At 32.8% G+C, this 17,906-nt stretch overlaps 1 protein-coding gene across 2 annotated transcripts in view; it reads left to right on the top strand.

Moving 5' to 3' along the window:
- Positions 1-17,906, top strand: part of LOC106870576 (regulator of microtubule dynamics protein 1) — a 74,181-nt gene that overhangs the window by 48,903 nt on the left and 7,372 nt on the right. For both annotated transcript variants that reach the window (XM_014916705.2, XM_014916713.2), the window contains 5 exons: positions 3,348-3,514; positions 5,119-5,194; positions 12,030-12,107; positions 14,742-14,843; positions 15,911-15,964. In XM_014916705.2, the coding sequence (XP_014772191.1) occupies positions 3,348-3,514; positions 5,119-5,194; positions 12,030-12,107; positions 14,742-14,843; positions 15,911-15,964 (477 nt within the window). The remainder of the gene's footprint in view (positions 1-3,347; positions 3,515-5,118; positions 5,195-12,029; positions 12,108-14,741; positions 14,844-15,910; positions 15,965-17,906) is intronic.

Here is a 17,906-nt window from a genome sequence, read left to right on the forward strand (position 1 = left end):
ATACACGTACATACATCTTTCATTTTCTCCTCTCTTTCACTTTAAAACAAAAGTAAATAAATAAAAATTTTTTACGGAAATTAGCTTGAAAATAATTTTAAAAAACATTAGAATATTGTCTGTTTAAAGAAAGCTAAAATATAAATACTTACTGTACAAACAACTTACATTTTTGAAATCACATTTAGGTAAAAATATTTCTAAATGATTAAAATATTGCGTAAGTCAAGAAGTCAATGTTTTTTTTTTTTTTCTTAGAGAGCGCAAAGACTATGTGTGTGCATATATGTTATAGATAGCGGATATGTGTTTATGTTGATTGACACACCATGACATTCATTATATGTGTGTGTATTCTGTAACAGAAGCCATGTTTTTTTTCGTCAAGAAATAACAAATAAAAGTTGTTTACTCGTTTTCATTAATAAATAGAAGTCCAAATGTCACAAAAATTTGTACTGCACTGCTGAAGGTAAGTATGAAAATAAATATGCAAAAAGAAATTAAGATAAAATATACTATTTCTGAGATATTTTGGGTACAGATAAACATCCCTAGAGTTTTAGTATTAGCAAGATGTATGTGATTAGTGTGTGTGCAGATGTGCACACATACATATGCATGTATCACACACACACACATACATAGAGTTTATGAGGTGATGAGCATTATTTTGAAGTTTTATTGCAGTTTGTAAGTTAAGATAGAGGCCCAGCCATAATGTTCTTGATATACTTTTCTACTCTAGGCACATGGCCGAAAATTTCTAGGGATGGAGTTAGTCGATTAGATTGACCCCAGTATGCAACTGATACCTAATTTATCGACCCTGAAAGGATGAAAGGCATAGTTGACCTCGGCAGAATTTGAACACAGAATGTAAAGATGAATGAAATACCACTAAGCATTTCGCCTGCTGTGCTAATGTTTCTGCCAGCTCACCACCTTAATGTTCTTGATATACTGTTTGTAAACTGGTGACTTGTTTTCTCTATTTTTGACAGGACATGTCTACACATATATTTAAGGTGTTTAAATGATGGTTTATTTTGACTATTTTGTTGTTTGCAGTGTGAATGACATTTAGCCATATTAAAAATGGCTAAAATATTATTTTATACCCTTAGAATGTAAATATTGTTGACTGTGTAAAGGGCATTGGACTAATAGAAATGATACTACTTGAACTACCTTTTGATTTTAGGTCAAATTTTGCCATAGTTAATTTATTTGTAATTTTATCTCTCTAAGGTTGATTAAAGTAGGTATCAATCAAGTTTTGGGGTCACTTAAATTGATTGCATCTCTTTCTCTTCCCAAATGCTTGGCTTTGTGCCAATATCATAAATCAATATTGCTGAGTGTGGTAGTTCAATATAGATCTTGTTTAAGATGATGTTAAACAGTTGTATGCTATCCCTAAGTACCACCACCTTAGGAATTCTAGTACTGTTTGGGGGGCATTTTCATGGTTTTGTCAGAGGAGGAACAGTTGCAGCCATGATGTTTTTGAGGTTTCCACAATTAGTCATTAAAAAAGAACAGCCCTTTTTGATGTGATATTGATTTTTCACTATATTTTTAGATCAATATCATCAAATGAATTCTTGAATAATTTTTATATTTTAAATTTGGAAGTTGATTTCAGACTATTTGATTAACAAAATTTATTTTAGGCAGTAATGATTTTTGCAATCATTACTGATGTCTCTGAACTTTGTACTTTTCAGTTTTAGTTGGGAGGTACCTTAAGCATTCTGGTTAAAAACATGTTCCACTTCCACTAAAGGAATCTATCCGTCTGTAATGTTGACTGTTCCAGGAAGCATAAACAAGTAACTGTTGCTTGGCCAGAGAGCATTTCAGACAGACAGACTGTATTTTATTTGAGAGAGTAAATTAAAGGAACTATGATGTATCTACATCCAATATGACATCTGAAATCTCTCAAGCACAAATAATAGAAGGGAGATGAGAAGATGCTACATATCAGTGCTGTTAATCAACATTGCATACTAGCTTAAGTAGAGTGAATAGTGTTGAGCTGAAGAGAGCTTGGTTTAGTACTGAAATTTGCCCTAGTTTTTTTTTCTTTTATCAAGGAAAATCTCTTGATGAAAAAGGCTCAGATTCTACTGTTTGAGTGGAATCAACCCTGGTGCCAATAGTAAAGAGATCACATCAATCATCTTTCTTTTCAAAAGTTACATGCTTGTTTCCAAGTTGTAGCAGTATGCTGGTTTTGTTTTCTGTCATCTTCTCCATCTAGAGAAGATAAACTTAAGACTTAAGGAAGGAACAAATAATTCATATTTTTTTCAAAAACATTAGCAGCAGTGTAAATGGTGAAGAAATACTTTTAACTAGGAATCAACTGTCACATAAACAGATTAGAATTTATTACTTGTCTATAGTGTTTGCTACATATCAATTTAAAAAAAAAATATTTTTAACCCTTTTGTTACACTGTTTCTGTTGAAATATGCTGCCTTCAATTAAATTTGAAAAGAATGAAAAATTTAGTAATATTTTGTCATTATTAAGCTTGTGTTTGGAATTGGTTTCAAATTTTGACACAAGGCCAGCAAGTTCAGGGTTGGTAGGTCAATTTCATCAAGCCCAGTGCTCAGCTGCTACTTTTTTTATCAACCCTGAAAGGATTGAAAGGCAAAGTTGAACTTGGTAGAATTTGAGGTGAGAATGTAAAGATGGACAAAATGCAGCTAAGCATTTTACTTGGTGTGCTGACAATTCTGCCTGCTCGCTGCCTTTAGGAACATATATTAACATGAAATTTTGGTTCAAGGTTTTTATTTAGATTATTTAATGTGAATTTGTATCATTGAACCATGGACAATCTCATGTGAGTTGGTATTGAAAGGGTTAGTGTAATGAATAAGATGGTGGTAGATTTCTTTTTATCTATAGTTAAAACTGATATAATAATTTTCTTTACATCAAAAGAATTTAGAAACTTTGAAAGAAGTAATTCATTTTTAACAGTTGAAACCTGAAATAAATAAAGCTATAAATTATAGCTTGTAAATATTGGGTTAAAAACTCCTTTGGATTGAAAAAGTTGAAGACTGGCCGTGGGACATGAATCTTGACAGCCTTGACTTTTTCTATTCAAATGTTTTTTTAACCCACTCATAATGCTATTATTTATAGCTTTAACTACTTCAAGTTTCAACTGTTTAAAAACGAAGTCAATATTTTCAAAAACTGTTAAAAACGAATTTCAATATTTTTAATTTTTATTTCTCTTTGTTAAGATATAACTCCTCTTTTACAAAGATGAGTTAGATCTAACTTGTTTTAATTCAATTGTGCTTATTCTTTTGCAGTATGAAGGCAATATTGATTTCCATTGGCGCCTATCAAAATCAACTTTTCAAATGGCTGAAACTCACAAACCCCAAAGTGAGGAAAAGAAAGATCTTCTCCTTGTGGCCAGAGATTTAGCTAATGCCTCCCTTGCATTGAATGTAAACTCATCCAGTGCTCACAAATGGTAAACATCAGCTATGCTTATTAATCATTTCATGTCTATGGCTTTTGATAGGTAGTGTAAATAACCATAGCTTAGACCTATTTTAGCTATAAATCTGGTAGTCAATAAGTTAACCTTTTAAAATCTGTATATACTGATAGCTTGGTAGGTTGGTTGCTACATATCATTATCATTATATGGCCACTTTTCTGTGATTGCAATGGTTGGGCAGGTTTTCCTCAGTATAGCATTTTGCTGTTTGTTACAGCCTTCATGAGATTTAACCTCCTGAAACCACCCTTCACCATTTCTTTTCATGTCTTCTTTCCACCTCTTCCATTTGCATCAATTGACATTTTTTCTTACACAATTGTTATCCTCCATATGCATCACATGTTCATGATTGTGTCGTCTTCTCTTTTGCATTCTACATCCTCTTGTGCCTAATGCTCTTTTCTCAGCTCATATGTGCTCTGTCATTCATCATCATGTAATGTCTGTTTTCCATGCTGGCATGGGTTGCATGGTTTGAAAGGAGCTGGCAAGGCTGGGAGCTGCACCAGGTTCCATTGTCTGTTTTGACATGGTTTCTACAGTTGGATACCCTTCCTAATGCCAACCACTTTACAGAGTGTACTGGGTGCTTTTTACATGGCACCAGAACCTGTGCTTTTTACATGGCAACAGCACCAGTGGCACCTGCACCAACAGGTCACCAAGTACCTTGCAAGACAAAACCCCCTCAGCTGGAGGGTTTGATAACATTCAACAGATTCACACATGATAAAATGTTCTCAATACTGTGCACAAACTAACATAGTAAGAGTCAGTCCTGTGTACCCAATTAGTGACCATCATGTGTATTTGTGACCATTATGATTTTAGTACAGTTTTATTGGCTGGATGCTCTTCCTATCTTTAGCCACTTTGCAGCATGGACTGAATGTATTTTATCATGCCAGCATCATTTGAGAAATTTTCTGTCAGTACTAAAGTATTCCTTTTACATTGTTCAATTTCTATTCAGATTACTGCTGTCTTAGATGGGTTGCCTTTGCTGTGGCTTATGGAATCCATGTCCCTTCCATTAAGAAGTCTGCATCTCTTTTGTGCAGATATTTTTTATTCAGAATTATTGTTCTTCTTAATGGGTTGCTTCACTGCTGGATATTGAGTTCAGATCTCCTCCACATAGAATTTTATTTGTAGTTACTTCTAGTCAGGTTGCTTTCACTATTGCAAATGTTAGAGAGTGGATGGAGGGGCTTATAGTAGGCTGATGGGTTTGTAGAGAGGGACAGCTGACAGTAGTCCTGGAAGTTGTAGTAATTCAAGTAATGGTCATATTTGTCATAGTTATTGTAATTTTGTAATTATAAAGTTGAAAAAAGTTGTTTACCCTTAGCTAATTCATATCACTGTTGGCTATGTGTGTGTGTTTTGATGAATTCTTTGAAGTATTGTTTTCTTTTTTATACCAGTTTATCTAATCGAGAATAAACCTGTCAAAATGTGTGGTTAAAAATACAGAATATGAAACTCATAATCTGTAAAATCTAACAGTCTACAAATGTAATATCTTGTAAATACAATGTGTTTAAAGTCAATAACATTCATTTTTAAAGGTATGCAGTCATTGTTGGCAGCCTTACTGAATATCTTGGGATCCGTCAACAGATTGAATTGGCTTATTCCATCAAGGTAAGTTAATTATCTTCATATGAACTGCATCATCATCATAATTTAGCATCCATATTCTGGCATAGGTTGTCAACATACCAAAACTAGATATTGTGAAACTACACATCTTATGGTTTAGCAGTTTAATTAAGAACCAAGTCTTGGACTTATCGTAAAAATGTATAGCTTTTTAGTCATGTCTCACACTAATACTCTGTCATTCTTTTGTAGGTAACAGCTTCTAGAAGCTTTAGCATTATTGGGTATTATGATATCTAATTAATAATATACAAATATTATGTATTTTATGAGGTGTTATATCTGATTAATCAGATAATGTTGCTGGTTTTTTTTTCTTTTTTGAGCCTTTTTCATAATTTTTTCCAGTTATTGTATTTTATTTTGGCTCTTCCTCTTATCATATGCTCCACTAGAATACCTTAGATCTTTGTCTGATGTTTACCTAAGTGTTTTTTTTATTAGCTAGACTGTGTTTTGTTTCTGTTCTTCATATTTGTTGTCTATGATGTTTGATTTATTGGATAAAGCAGAATATGAGGATGGTGGTCTACATTGGCAAGACTTGCATTATTTAGAAAAATTGACAGAATAGTGAAATTACTGTGGGGAGTGGAATATCCAACATTTTGAACAGACCCTTCTTTTAATTCTCTTCTATCAGGGTAAAGTTGACAAAAGGCAAATAAAAATAAAGCAGAATTTTAGTTTCTGTTTGAGGAACTAGGTGCTAGTAATGATGAACCCTGAAGAAGGCCTATGAGAAACCTTGGCTATTCCATTCTCCATGTTAATTTCACTGTTATCCTTTCTGTTGCTTTTTCCTTATAATATATTTGGTGAGATTTAAATGAGTGGTAGTTGACTGGTTTGAGAACAAGGCATCAGTGTGTGTGTGTGTGTGTGTGTGTGTGTGTGTATATGTATATATATATATATATATATACACACAGACAGCCACACAGACAGACACACATTTAGACAGACAGACAGACAGATAGACACACTGATAGACAAACAGACACACTGATAGACAGACAGACACACACACACAGATAGACAGATAGGCAGACACACACACACACACACAAACACACACACTCAGACAAACACACACTCACACAGACAGACACACAGACAGACAAGCAGATGTATGTTGTTTCAGCTGCTTGGAATTTGAATGATATAAAATCTCAGGGCAAAATTGACAAAAATACTAAAATAATTATGATGAAGGTCATTGAAAATGCCATAGCAGATTTGTCCTGGTCCTTATTACTGTTCATTATCGCTGCAGTTTGCTGTGCTGAAAGTAAGTCTATAAGTGGTTATTTTTTCCTTTCTGACTGCAGAATCAGTCAAGTTTAATCTTGCTTGACAGAATATAGTGTATTTTTGTCAGATTAAATTTTAATAAAACAAGTAGAACATCTCAAAAGGCTTACAACTAAATTTGATAAAAAATAAAAAAAAACTTTGCATTTAATTCATCTTCTACTGTGCCTGACTGGTTTTAGTTCTATCATGAAATTCAACTCCCAGTTTTTAGGCACTTGATACCCCTTTTCATTTTTGGTAGGAGTGTTTGACACTTAGTTTCTCTTTTTTGGTTGCTTCACACCCAATTTAGCCTGTCTTTTGGGCATTTCATGTTCAAATTACCTTCTCTTTTGGGTGTTCGATATCTTGTTTATCCTCACTATTTGTTGCTTGAAACCCAGTTTTCCCTCTTTCTTGGATGTTTAATACCTAGTTCCTGCTTTGTAGTTGATTGTCACGATTGTTTTTAGGGTTCATCTTCCCCTTCTGATATCTAATTCACAGTTGGTGTTATGTTTGTTGGTGCTATTTGGAGTTGGGGGTTGATGATGTTGAGTTGTTCCAGTTGGTTATACTTGACTGAACCTATAGCACCATTCACTGACTCCATTACAAAGATGTGCTTCATCATTTACACATCTTGATGACATACCTCGACACTGTTTTCATCCTGTCAGTGCTTGTCATTATTTAATGACTAGTCAATAGTTTTGGATCAAAAATATCAACAGTGTTCTCTCAGAAAGTCAGCTCAGCTAAGACATTGAATTTTATTGGTCACATGACTCGGTTACATGAATGTAATAGAAAGCTTGTAAGAAAAGTCACTTGACTGTATGTTAGTGGCTGTTTCAACCAGTCAGAATTGTTACTTTTAGCATGTTTGTTTGTTTTAGAATGCTTGGAATAAGCCTTACTGTTTTTTCTTCAAGATGAATGGTTTTTGACTTGTTGAAGAGAGTTAGACATCTATGAAACAATCCCATGCTGCATGAACTTATAAACTCTCACAAGTATATAGCTGATATGCATGTGTACTCACACATACACTATTATCAGGAGCAAATTCTCTCACAAACAGAATTTGTTTTATTATGTTTGAAATATGTTCTGCTGCATGTTAATTTCCCCACAAACATTATAATGAATTCTATCATATTTTTGTAAATATGATTTCTTCTATATCTTTGGAATATGAAACTTGTTCATATGAACTGATATATTTTTATACCTTATCATGATTAGGTTTCATCATTCATTTCAAATGTGTCTTCATTTTTCATTATGTTTTACGTGTCTTGCTGCATTTTGTTTTGATCAGTCATGTTATAAGTGCTTCCATATTTATTATCCACTATGCTTTTTACTGTTATTTTTATCCTGTGCGGTATTTGGTTTTGATCTGTTGAGATCTATGTAGTTGTTCTTAATGAATTAAATGAATTTTGAAATAACATCATTCTTTTGCATTTGTAATGTTTTCCTGACTACTTCATTTATTCATTAAAGCAACATCCAGTACACACACACACACACACACACACACACACACACACACACACACACACACACACACACACACACACTCACACACACACATTTAAGATGTTTGATGTATCTGTTTGGGTCAAATTTCATTATGAAATCCTCACATTAGAGGGTGGAAATTCTTTTCATCATGTATTAGCACTAATATTAAGATAAGGTGGCAGTGAGTTTGCAGTAATGTGTTATGTTATTTAGTCACCTTATGTTCTGAGTTGAAATATTTTCTGAATTGAGTTTGCTTTTCATCTACCTGAAGTTGATAAAAATGTAACCAGTGTATCAGTAAATATACTGAGGTATGTTACTCATACTTATTGAATTATTTACATTCTCTCTTCTACAAAACTTGGGTTTGTGGCTAACATTTACAAAAGAAACTATAATCTTGATCATTTTCTAATCTTGGATTAGAAAATGTATCTCTGGGGGTCTTTGTTCAATCGATTTATTAATTTGCTAATTCATTGAGCGAGCAGGCTGTTTTTGTAGATTCAATCAATCTGTTTAGGTATGAAAAGACTCCTCCTTGCCCTGAACATTTAATCCAAAATTTCACATGCATTAAATTTGAAGTTGCCTATTGACAAAGTTTTTAAAATCCCATTAAATAACAGTTTGAGCTGTAAAACCAAAACAGTAATTTAATCGAAGTTATAATCCTATGATTTGTAAAATTAAAGTTTCATTAATTTTCTCAACTCAGACTCAGTCTTGCAGATTCTTATGATACCTCTGACACTAAAAATGTTTCTAACCTCTGCTAAAGACTTACTCAATCTGCTAAATATTTCTTGATTTACACTCTACTGTCTAAAAAAAATTGGAAGGGCACATTGAATAATGTCCCAGATATACTATGTTTGAAATAAAAGCTGGAGTGATCATAAATTTGATCATATGGCTGCTCAGTCATGGGTGATTTTGAGTTAAATGTCAATAATGATTTCTTTCTTTTTTCATACCCCTTAAAATCTGCTTTAGAGAGTAAAACTTCATCCTATTCCAGTACACAATTAACTCTATTCTGTTCAGTCTTCAGAAAGACAGAAAAAAAACTGTTTATTTTCATCTCATTCATCATTATTGATTAACTCAGACCAGTAATCAAGAGATTGATTTTAAAATTCAGAAGGGTTTATAGGAGCTGTAGGTCTAAATATAAAGGGTCTTGTTTTACTTTTAAAGGGTAAGATCCCCTGTATGATCCTTCACTCATAATATACCCAGTGATATGTACCTGTAATATACACCAGTAATATACAATAGTTAAATAGGCCAGTAATATATCTAGTAATATACACTAGTAATATACATCAACATACCAGTAATATACTCAGGTTTTGTCTCCATTGCTATTTCTACTTAGTACTTTCCACAAAGATTTTTTTTAAAAAGACACATGGAGCTAGTTCTGTGTCTGCAATAATTTTGGGATATACAATTAATTTTTCACAGGTGATCAGCTGAAATAAAAGCTTTGTTTGGGTAAGATAGTCTTATTCTTTTCTAACATTTGGGGGAGCAGTTTTTTTATTGTTGGTTTGTTTGTTGGTTGTTTATTTTTTTGTTTCATTTGTATTTTACTATTAAAAATGTTTTTTTTGACCTGACAACTAAATATTAATAGAGCAATCAGATGGAAATATACCTGTCTAACTTATATATACCTCCTCCTTTATTTTTTAACAGTATTTTCATAAAGTTGGTTCTTGCAGACATTGTTTTAATCATCATCAATTTATGTCTACTGTCCATGGTAGTTAGATTTCATAATTTCAGTGAATGCCATTATTCACACCAGCTCTGATGTTTAGAACATACATTCAATGTTTTCCTGTACATTTATCTCTAATATTAATCTTCTCTACTTACAACACTGAAAAAGAAAAAAAAAAATTTTTTTTTGACTATATAACTTATTTTATTTGATTGGATTTAGAAAAGCTAGAGTTTTAAATAACTTGATATTCATTTTTACTGTTGTTGTTGCTGCTGTTGTTGTTATTATTATCATTATTATTATTAATATTTATAAAATAGATAAATCTATACTTGTGTACATTTTTTTCTCTTATGTTTCTCCAGTGTTTAATGTGTTAAACTGCTTTCACTGGAACACATATTGTGTGTGTGTGTGTATTTCTATATATAATTTCTATATATAATTTACTTGTTTTTCATCAATAACAAAAATAAAGCAAAACTCAAACTAATGTGACCTTGTAATATTCAACAGCTAAAATTTATTAGACCCCCACTTCCCTTACCAAATTCAAATGAAGTAAAATAAACAGTGTCTGAAATAAACATCAGACTGATATCCTCCTCTTCTGATAATAATAAGAATTTACAACACTAGATATTCAATAACTGTATAAAGTAAGACTAAAGAAAATACAAATAATGTTTGTGAGCTGGAGGTGAGAATTGACTCTACATTTCGTTATCATCCGAGTAGATTAGACTCCTGCTACTGACTAACTCCTTTCCAATAACATCATTGATCCTGTTGACTAAATTAAAAATGCAGTAAATGCTGCACTAATGAAAACATTGATTTATTGATTGGTTTTTAACCTCAAAAAGTTTCTAAAAGTGTTTCATTAAAATTGATGTTGGGAGATTATTATTATTATTTTTGTTATTATCATTGTAAGCTGGCAGAACAGTTAGCATGCTGTACAAAATGCTTTGCAGTATTTCTTCTGGTTTTATGTCTGAGTTCACATTCCACTAAAATTGACTTTTATCTTTCATCCTTTTGGGGTTGATAAAATAAGTACCAGTTGAGCACTGGGATTGCAAAATTGCATACCTTATGCTTATAGTAGAAAGGATTATTATTACTACTACTATTACCATTATTATTATTATTATTATTAAGGAGGTGGGGTGGCAGAACCATTAGTGTGCTGGGTGAAATGCATTGCTGCATTTCTTCTGGGTTTGAGTTCTGAGTTCAAATTCTACTGCGGTCAACTTTGTCTTATATCCTTTCAGTGGTGATAAAATAGGTACCAGTTGAGCATTAGGGTTGATGTAGTCAACTTGCCCCCTTCCCTGAATTGCTGGCTTTGTGCCAAAATTTGAAACCCTTATTATTATTATTATTAAGGCAGAATCATTAGCATGTTGGATGAAATGCTTAGCGATATTTTGCCCGTCGCTATGTTCTGACTTCAAATTCCAATAAGGTTGACTTTGTCTTTCAGCCTTTTGTGGTTGATAAATTAAGTACCTGTGTAGCATTGGGGTTGATGTAATCGACTTAACCTCTCCCACCAAATTTCATCTTTTGTGCCTTTAATAGAAAGGATTATTATTATTTTCTTTATGAACTTTCTGAGGCAAACTAGCATGGTTTTTGCGGCAGTAAATGTACACAATATAAATTTGTCCCTAGATTTGGACAGAAGTCTGTCAGAACTAACTTTATTCTTATAACTAACTTTATTCTCATCATATGAAATTAAACTTAAAACTGTCAGCCACTGAGTCTACTAATCAATGTTATGCTTCTGCTGTTTGCCTTCTAGCAGAACAGGGCCATTGAAAACTAAGTATTATTGCCTTTGATATATCACCGGATTTCTGGCATGATAGGAACATCAACTCCTAGATTGGGTTTCAGATACTTTAAATTCAGCCATTTATTCTTTGGTGTAGTCAGAAATGAAGTTCTAAATATTTACATGCTATGTTGCTCACCATTTGCTGGCATCATACCTATATGAAATAGTTCAGAAGATGAAACTTTTTAACAGAATAGTGTTTAGCTTTGAAATAAGTTCTTGGAGTTAGGTAAATTGCTCTCTCTGCTGGCCACAAAGAGCTTGGTGTCCTCATGCTTAATAAAACCAGTGATGATTCTGGCTGTCCTGGACATCAGTTCAACTAAAGTAGGATATCACTAATTTTGAAAGGATTCATTAATCACTCAATATATGTTCATTCTGTTTTATCTTTTCAGTACCATATTGAACAAGGTTTGAAGCTCAATCCAAAAGATGCTTTCCTTCACTACATGCTGGGTAGATGGCACTATAGGGTAAGAAATTTTTTAAAACTACTACACTGCAATGAAACAAAAAGGAAGGAATAGAATAACCATCAACTTGAGTAGCAGTTTGTTATTTCTAGGTATTACTTTTTATTTTTATTCCTGTTATGATAAACAGAGCATTTTTAGTCAGAACTTCAGACAAAAAAAATTATGAGTTCAAGATCCATCATTGGCAGTTTTATGTGTTACAAGGCAAGGTACTGTTCTCACTTATTTGTTTAGTTGTTAAAAGGCCATAAGGTCATGTGCTATTTCAGTGCCTATTTTCAAGTTTGTGTGCAACTCTGTTGGGGACAGCTTAATTCTTACCAAATATTTTGTGAATTATACATATAATTTCAAAACTGATCATACTCATTGCTAAAAGTTACTCATTAATCTATAAAAAACAAGAGCACTCATAGAGCGCAAACCTCTGCCAAGGCAACACCAATGTCCTCTCAACAATTAGCTGGAGATGATTTTTAAAATGAGAATATCTGAAATAAACTCGACTGCTCTCACAAATGAGAATACTAAAAATGAACCCAACCGCTCTCAAAAATTAAAAAAACTGGACAAATAATCCAGAATCCTTGTCCAGTACCTGATTGATCCCAATGGTAGTCATGGAATGTGAATGTGGGTGTGCGGGCTGTGTTTGTAATGCTGTGTGTGTGTCGTCTGCAGTGGGAACTGGGACAGTTTTCTTTATGATGGCCTCTCTTAGTCTATCCACTGATATAGTGTCTTTATGACCATTAAGGTCTATAATGAAAAATTTATCCCTGCGTGAAAGAAAATGGAAAGGATCTGCATACAGTGCTGTTAACAGAGGTTTAACAACATCGTTGCATGCAAAAACGTGAGTCCAAGAAGTAAAGCTTCCTTCAAGACAGAGGTAGAAATGCAATTGTCAAGTAGGTAAGAGATTTTAAACAGGAGCAATATATTCAAAATTGGTAAAACTAAAAATTGTCAAGGATAAATTACATTTTTGTTACTGAATATGTTAGTGTAATTTAATTTCTGAATGGTTTTGCTGCCGTTTGTTTATGTAGTTTGATTTCTTTATCCATCAGTTTCTAAGATAGAGATGTGAATGAAATTAATGATAGAAAAATGAAAGTAAAACTTTGGAAACAGCAACACCACCATAACTTACGTGGAAACCATGAGAGTGCTTTCAAGGGAGATAATCCGAGAAAGACTTAATAGTGAATGTAAGATCATAATACTTCATGTAAAGTAAATACAACAAATAATCCAGAATCTTTGCTCTGTACCAGATCAATCCCAAAATCTAATCAGTTCGTGCCAGTCATGAGGCCAAATATCTCTGAAAGTTTCATCTGAATCCATCCAGCGGTTCTTGAAATATCTTGTCCGTGGACAAACAAACAAACACAACTGAAAACAATATCTCCGCCTTTGCTAAAGTGAAAGTAATAAAGATCTTCTATTACTTCTTGCTTTCCATATTTTCACAAAAGTTATATGTTATAGCAATCACAAAAGTACTCATGATGACATCAATAAAGCAACTAACCAATTATGATTGTTGTATTTTATGGTGGAGATCAAGATATTGCTATGAGTAGAAAACATGCTTTGAGGATAACTTAGTGTCCTGCTGCACTTCTCCCTACTGCAACAAGTTGTTTCTTCTTCCTTTTCTGTCACCTATCTCAGGCACTTACCAAATATGGTCATGGAGATTACCTTTCCTCCTTTTACTAAGCCATAACAAAATATGACTGTACAAGTGCACTTTACACATCCAGAGATTACAACAGCTTTGTAATATCTCAACAATAATGATAACAACAAGAACAGGTTTGATGAACTACTTTGATGCCATTGCTTTACTTAAGTTGAGCTGACTGAAGTGACTCAATCATAACACTTATGTGCTAACTGTCTGTGAACCAGTCTTTCAGTGTCAAATGATCTGTCACACATTGTCATTAACAGATAAAGCAAATTACCATTATAAGAGTGCAAAAAACCTTTTACCAAACACTACACTAGTTGATAAAGTTATTCAATCTATTTAGGTCTACTGCATTATTTTTATTTTTTATGTTTGTAATGTGTTGATATATATCTTAGGCAACATGCTTAGAGTACAGTAAAATAACAGGGTAACACCATTAGTAGGAGAGGTTAGAAAGGTAAAGGAAGAGAGTGAATTAAAATAAAATGAAATGAAATGAAATAAAATAAAACTAGAAAGAATACAGTAAAAAGTAGTAGAGTACAAGGAAGTATGAGGAGGTTTAATTTTCCATAATAGATTTATGGATATAAAAATTTTAAAGATTCATGGATGTTACCCTGTTATCTTACTATACTTTATTTTATATCTAAGCTCTATGTATATCTAAAGTTGATGTGGAAGTTATGAAATAAGTTTATTCTAGGGTGTTGTTTTGTATTTGATTTTTACAGTTTTAGACAGAATGTTTGAGACTGTAAAGATGACTACTGTGCAATTTTATATTTGTTGTTGTCTGTGTATTAAGATGGAAACTATTGCAATCAGACCTTCATGGATTTACCTGTCATATTTACTTTCTTTGATCTTGAATGGCTGAAATGTATTTCATTGAAGTTTTTCTTTTTTTTCTTTTTTACCAGGTGTATATGATGACTTGGATGGAGCGGAAAATTGCACATCTCATATTTGACAACAATCCCCCGCAGACGTCTCCACAAGAGACCTTAGCTCATTTTATGACGGTAAAATACTTTTACTTCAACTATCTATATTTTGTTTTCTTTATTGTTAGTCTCTGCTAGCTTATTCTATTCATTGTACAGATTACCATTTATTATTGATTAAAAGTGATTTGCTTTAGAGTATTTTGATTGCTATCCATAGTACTACAAGTGACTTGCATTGTACCGTGCAATGAAACACTTGCATAGTTTCATTTAACTGTTTAGCATTTGGATTATTCTGTCAAATGTATTTATTCACATTGTTTGGAATTATTCATGCCTTATCTTGTAGCTTTGAGATTTTCATGATGTGATTGTTTATTTTTAGAAAAAATATTGTAGGATAGGTGTAAGAGGCTACATCTGGCTGGTTTGAACATAACACGGGTAGAATATTTGGGCCAGAAGTGGCTGGTTGAAATGCTAAAGGGTTAAAAAGTGTTGAGTTAATTGATGCTGAAAATATTGATATTTGTGACATAATTAAAATTAAGTAATGTAACCCCGGCTGATTTTTGGAAAATTAGCCCACATATCTGAATATTTGGTGATAGAAGGCAGCATGTCAAACACCAGTATTGGGTATTCACTGTTAGAAAAGAGAAGTGAGCAAATCAGTTGAATAAATTTTAGCTATTGCTAAATAATTGATTGTGTCAGTAGGACGCTTTATGTCTATAATTTTATAAAGAAAGTTAACCTGGAGTAGTTTTCTATAAGCCTCTCCAGATGATTTGAACTGTTCACTAGTTTGATAAAACTCATCAAGTGAGTTTTGTCAAACTCACCATTCAAAACAGTTTCTTGTTATGTTTGGTTATCAGTCTGAGAAAAAAAAAAAAGATGGGATGGTCATGGTGGAAAGCCTTTGATCACATCTGCTTCATCAGAGCTGACCAAGTTTTAGATAATAACTACATGGTATTGAAAAGAAAAAAAATGATCCTTGATTTTTCCAGAATTCAATTTGACCCTAAAAGTTTAACATTGGAGAAATAAAGAGAATGATTTTTTTGTTATATTTACTTTCTGACCAGTTAAATTGTGCATTTACCTATGTAAAGTACTTTTTAATTTACTTTTAGGCAGAAAAACTGCGTCCCATGATATGGAAAGAAAATCTATTACACATTGCTCGAGTACGTAAGCTAAAATTTGTTTTTTCTGTTTTACATCCATTTTTCGATATGAGTAATGGTATTTGTTGGCAGGGAAACTCTTTTTACAAGTTGCTCTTATTATAAACCACTTGCATGTGAAGTTGAAAGAAAGCTTGTTTTGTCAGTTGGGTAGATTGGAGCAAGCAATTTACCAGAGTAAATTTTGAACTTATGACTGTACCTTTTGCTTTAAGCCATTGTACTGTTTTATAGGGGACCAAACTACAAGCCAAAAGATATCCTGTCAATTGCGTTTGTGCTTAAGAAACAAAACTTTCAAATGGCCCAGTCCATCTAGCTGTAAATAGATGCTACATTATTGGAACAGTTCACCACTAAATGACAGCAACAGTTAATTTGGATGAGTAATTTTGTTAACATGTTGCACTAAACTTAACTCCTCATGTGTGTATAAACATAGAAAAGGATGGTCTCTACTTGGTTAATTTAATGAAGATATACTATTTTATTGATAAAATATTTTGCAGGTCTCTCTATGGTACATTAAGTTTTGAAACTCATGTTGCATGTATTTAAGGAGCTTGATTAAATGTATCAAAGCTGAGCTGGTTGAGAAAAGAAAAACATGAGTAGCTCAAGAACGCTGAATGTTAATGGTGATTCAATGCTTGTGACACATAAATATCAAGGCAACATCTTAGAAGTACAATTTTCTTGAAATTGTATTTCTTTTGCCAAATATTTTTTACCTAAGAATTTAAATTTTTGTTTGCATTCAAGTATTTTTCTCTTTTTTTCTCTTGAGTTGGACTTATGAGGTTAAGATAGATTGACTCCTAATCACAAGAGAATGAGTTCAAACCTGGGTATCGCCATTCTTTTTTGTGTCCTCTGGGCAAAATACATTACTCTGCTTTCTTCAGTCTGTCAAACTGAAATATAAGTTGTGATAAAACCTAATTTACCAGTGTTAGATTAACAATCAGTTATGCAATCTTGCTGTAAAAATTTCTGCTTCAACAATTTATATGTAAAATTGAAAGTTTGGATAAAATCATCCATCAAATGTGCTGAGATGGAAAATTAACTGTTACAAGGTCTTGGAATAGGGATAGTTTCAAGAAGTCTATACAGTTAATATCCAGTTACTTTTCTCTTTCTTTCTGTGCATTTCAAACTGCCTATGTGTTTGTTTGGCAATCTATCTATCTTAATGTATATCTAATTTTATGAATTAACTTTCCAAGCTGTGACTCATTTAACCTTCCTCCACATTTGCTATCTTCACACCTCTACCATTTCCATAATCTATGCCAGTATCAAGCCATTTGTTTACTTATCAACATAGTACTGATAAAATCAAATTTCAATAAAACAGAACTCTCATTTCTCCTATTGCTTTATTTTCAAAAGCTAACTTTGACCTTTTCTATTTTTAATTTGTTTATTACTTATTATTCTTGATTTCTTGTTGAGCCACTACTAACCCATTTGTTGGTGTCTAGAGAGCACTTCATTCATTCATTCCAATCCCCTCCCACACATTATCCTCATTGTCATTACCATTATCAGGTACTACAATCATAATCTATCTCACCTGGTTGTCATCCACGTCATTTCTGCTTGTTTCCTTTTTCTTTTTCATAGTGGACCATTTTGTGTTCGGAGGGGCATTGGATTAGTCTGGAGAAAGGGACTGCTCCTATGGTGATCTCAGGTCCTCTGGGACCAATGTTCTTCATGGGCAGGTCCTCTGGGACCAATGTTCTTCATGGGCAGTTTGTATTGAATGTATCTGTAATATAGAATGACTATGTTTTGGATCTACGTAACCACTTTTAACAAGGTTAACTTGAGGCTATAGTAAAAGTCACTTGCCCAATGTGTGATGCAAATGTAATCAAGTCTGTATGGTGAACTTAATCACTCAGCAATGATTGTACTTTGGACAATTTGATGT

Source organism: Octopus bimaculoides, chromosome 11, assembly GCF_001194135.2.
Source record: "Octopus bimaculoides isolate UCB-OBI-ISO-001 chromosome 11, ASM119413v2, whole genome shotgun sequence".
Lineage (NCBI taxonomy): Eukaryota > Metazoa > Mollusca > Cephalopoda > Octopoda > Octopodidae > Octopus > Octopus bimaculoides.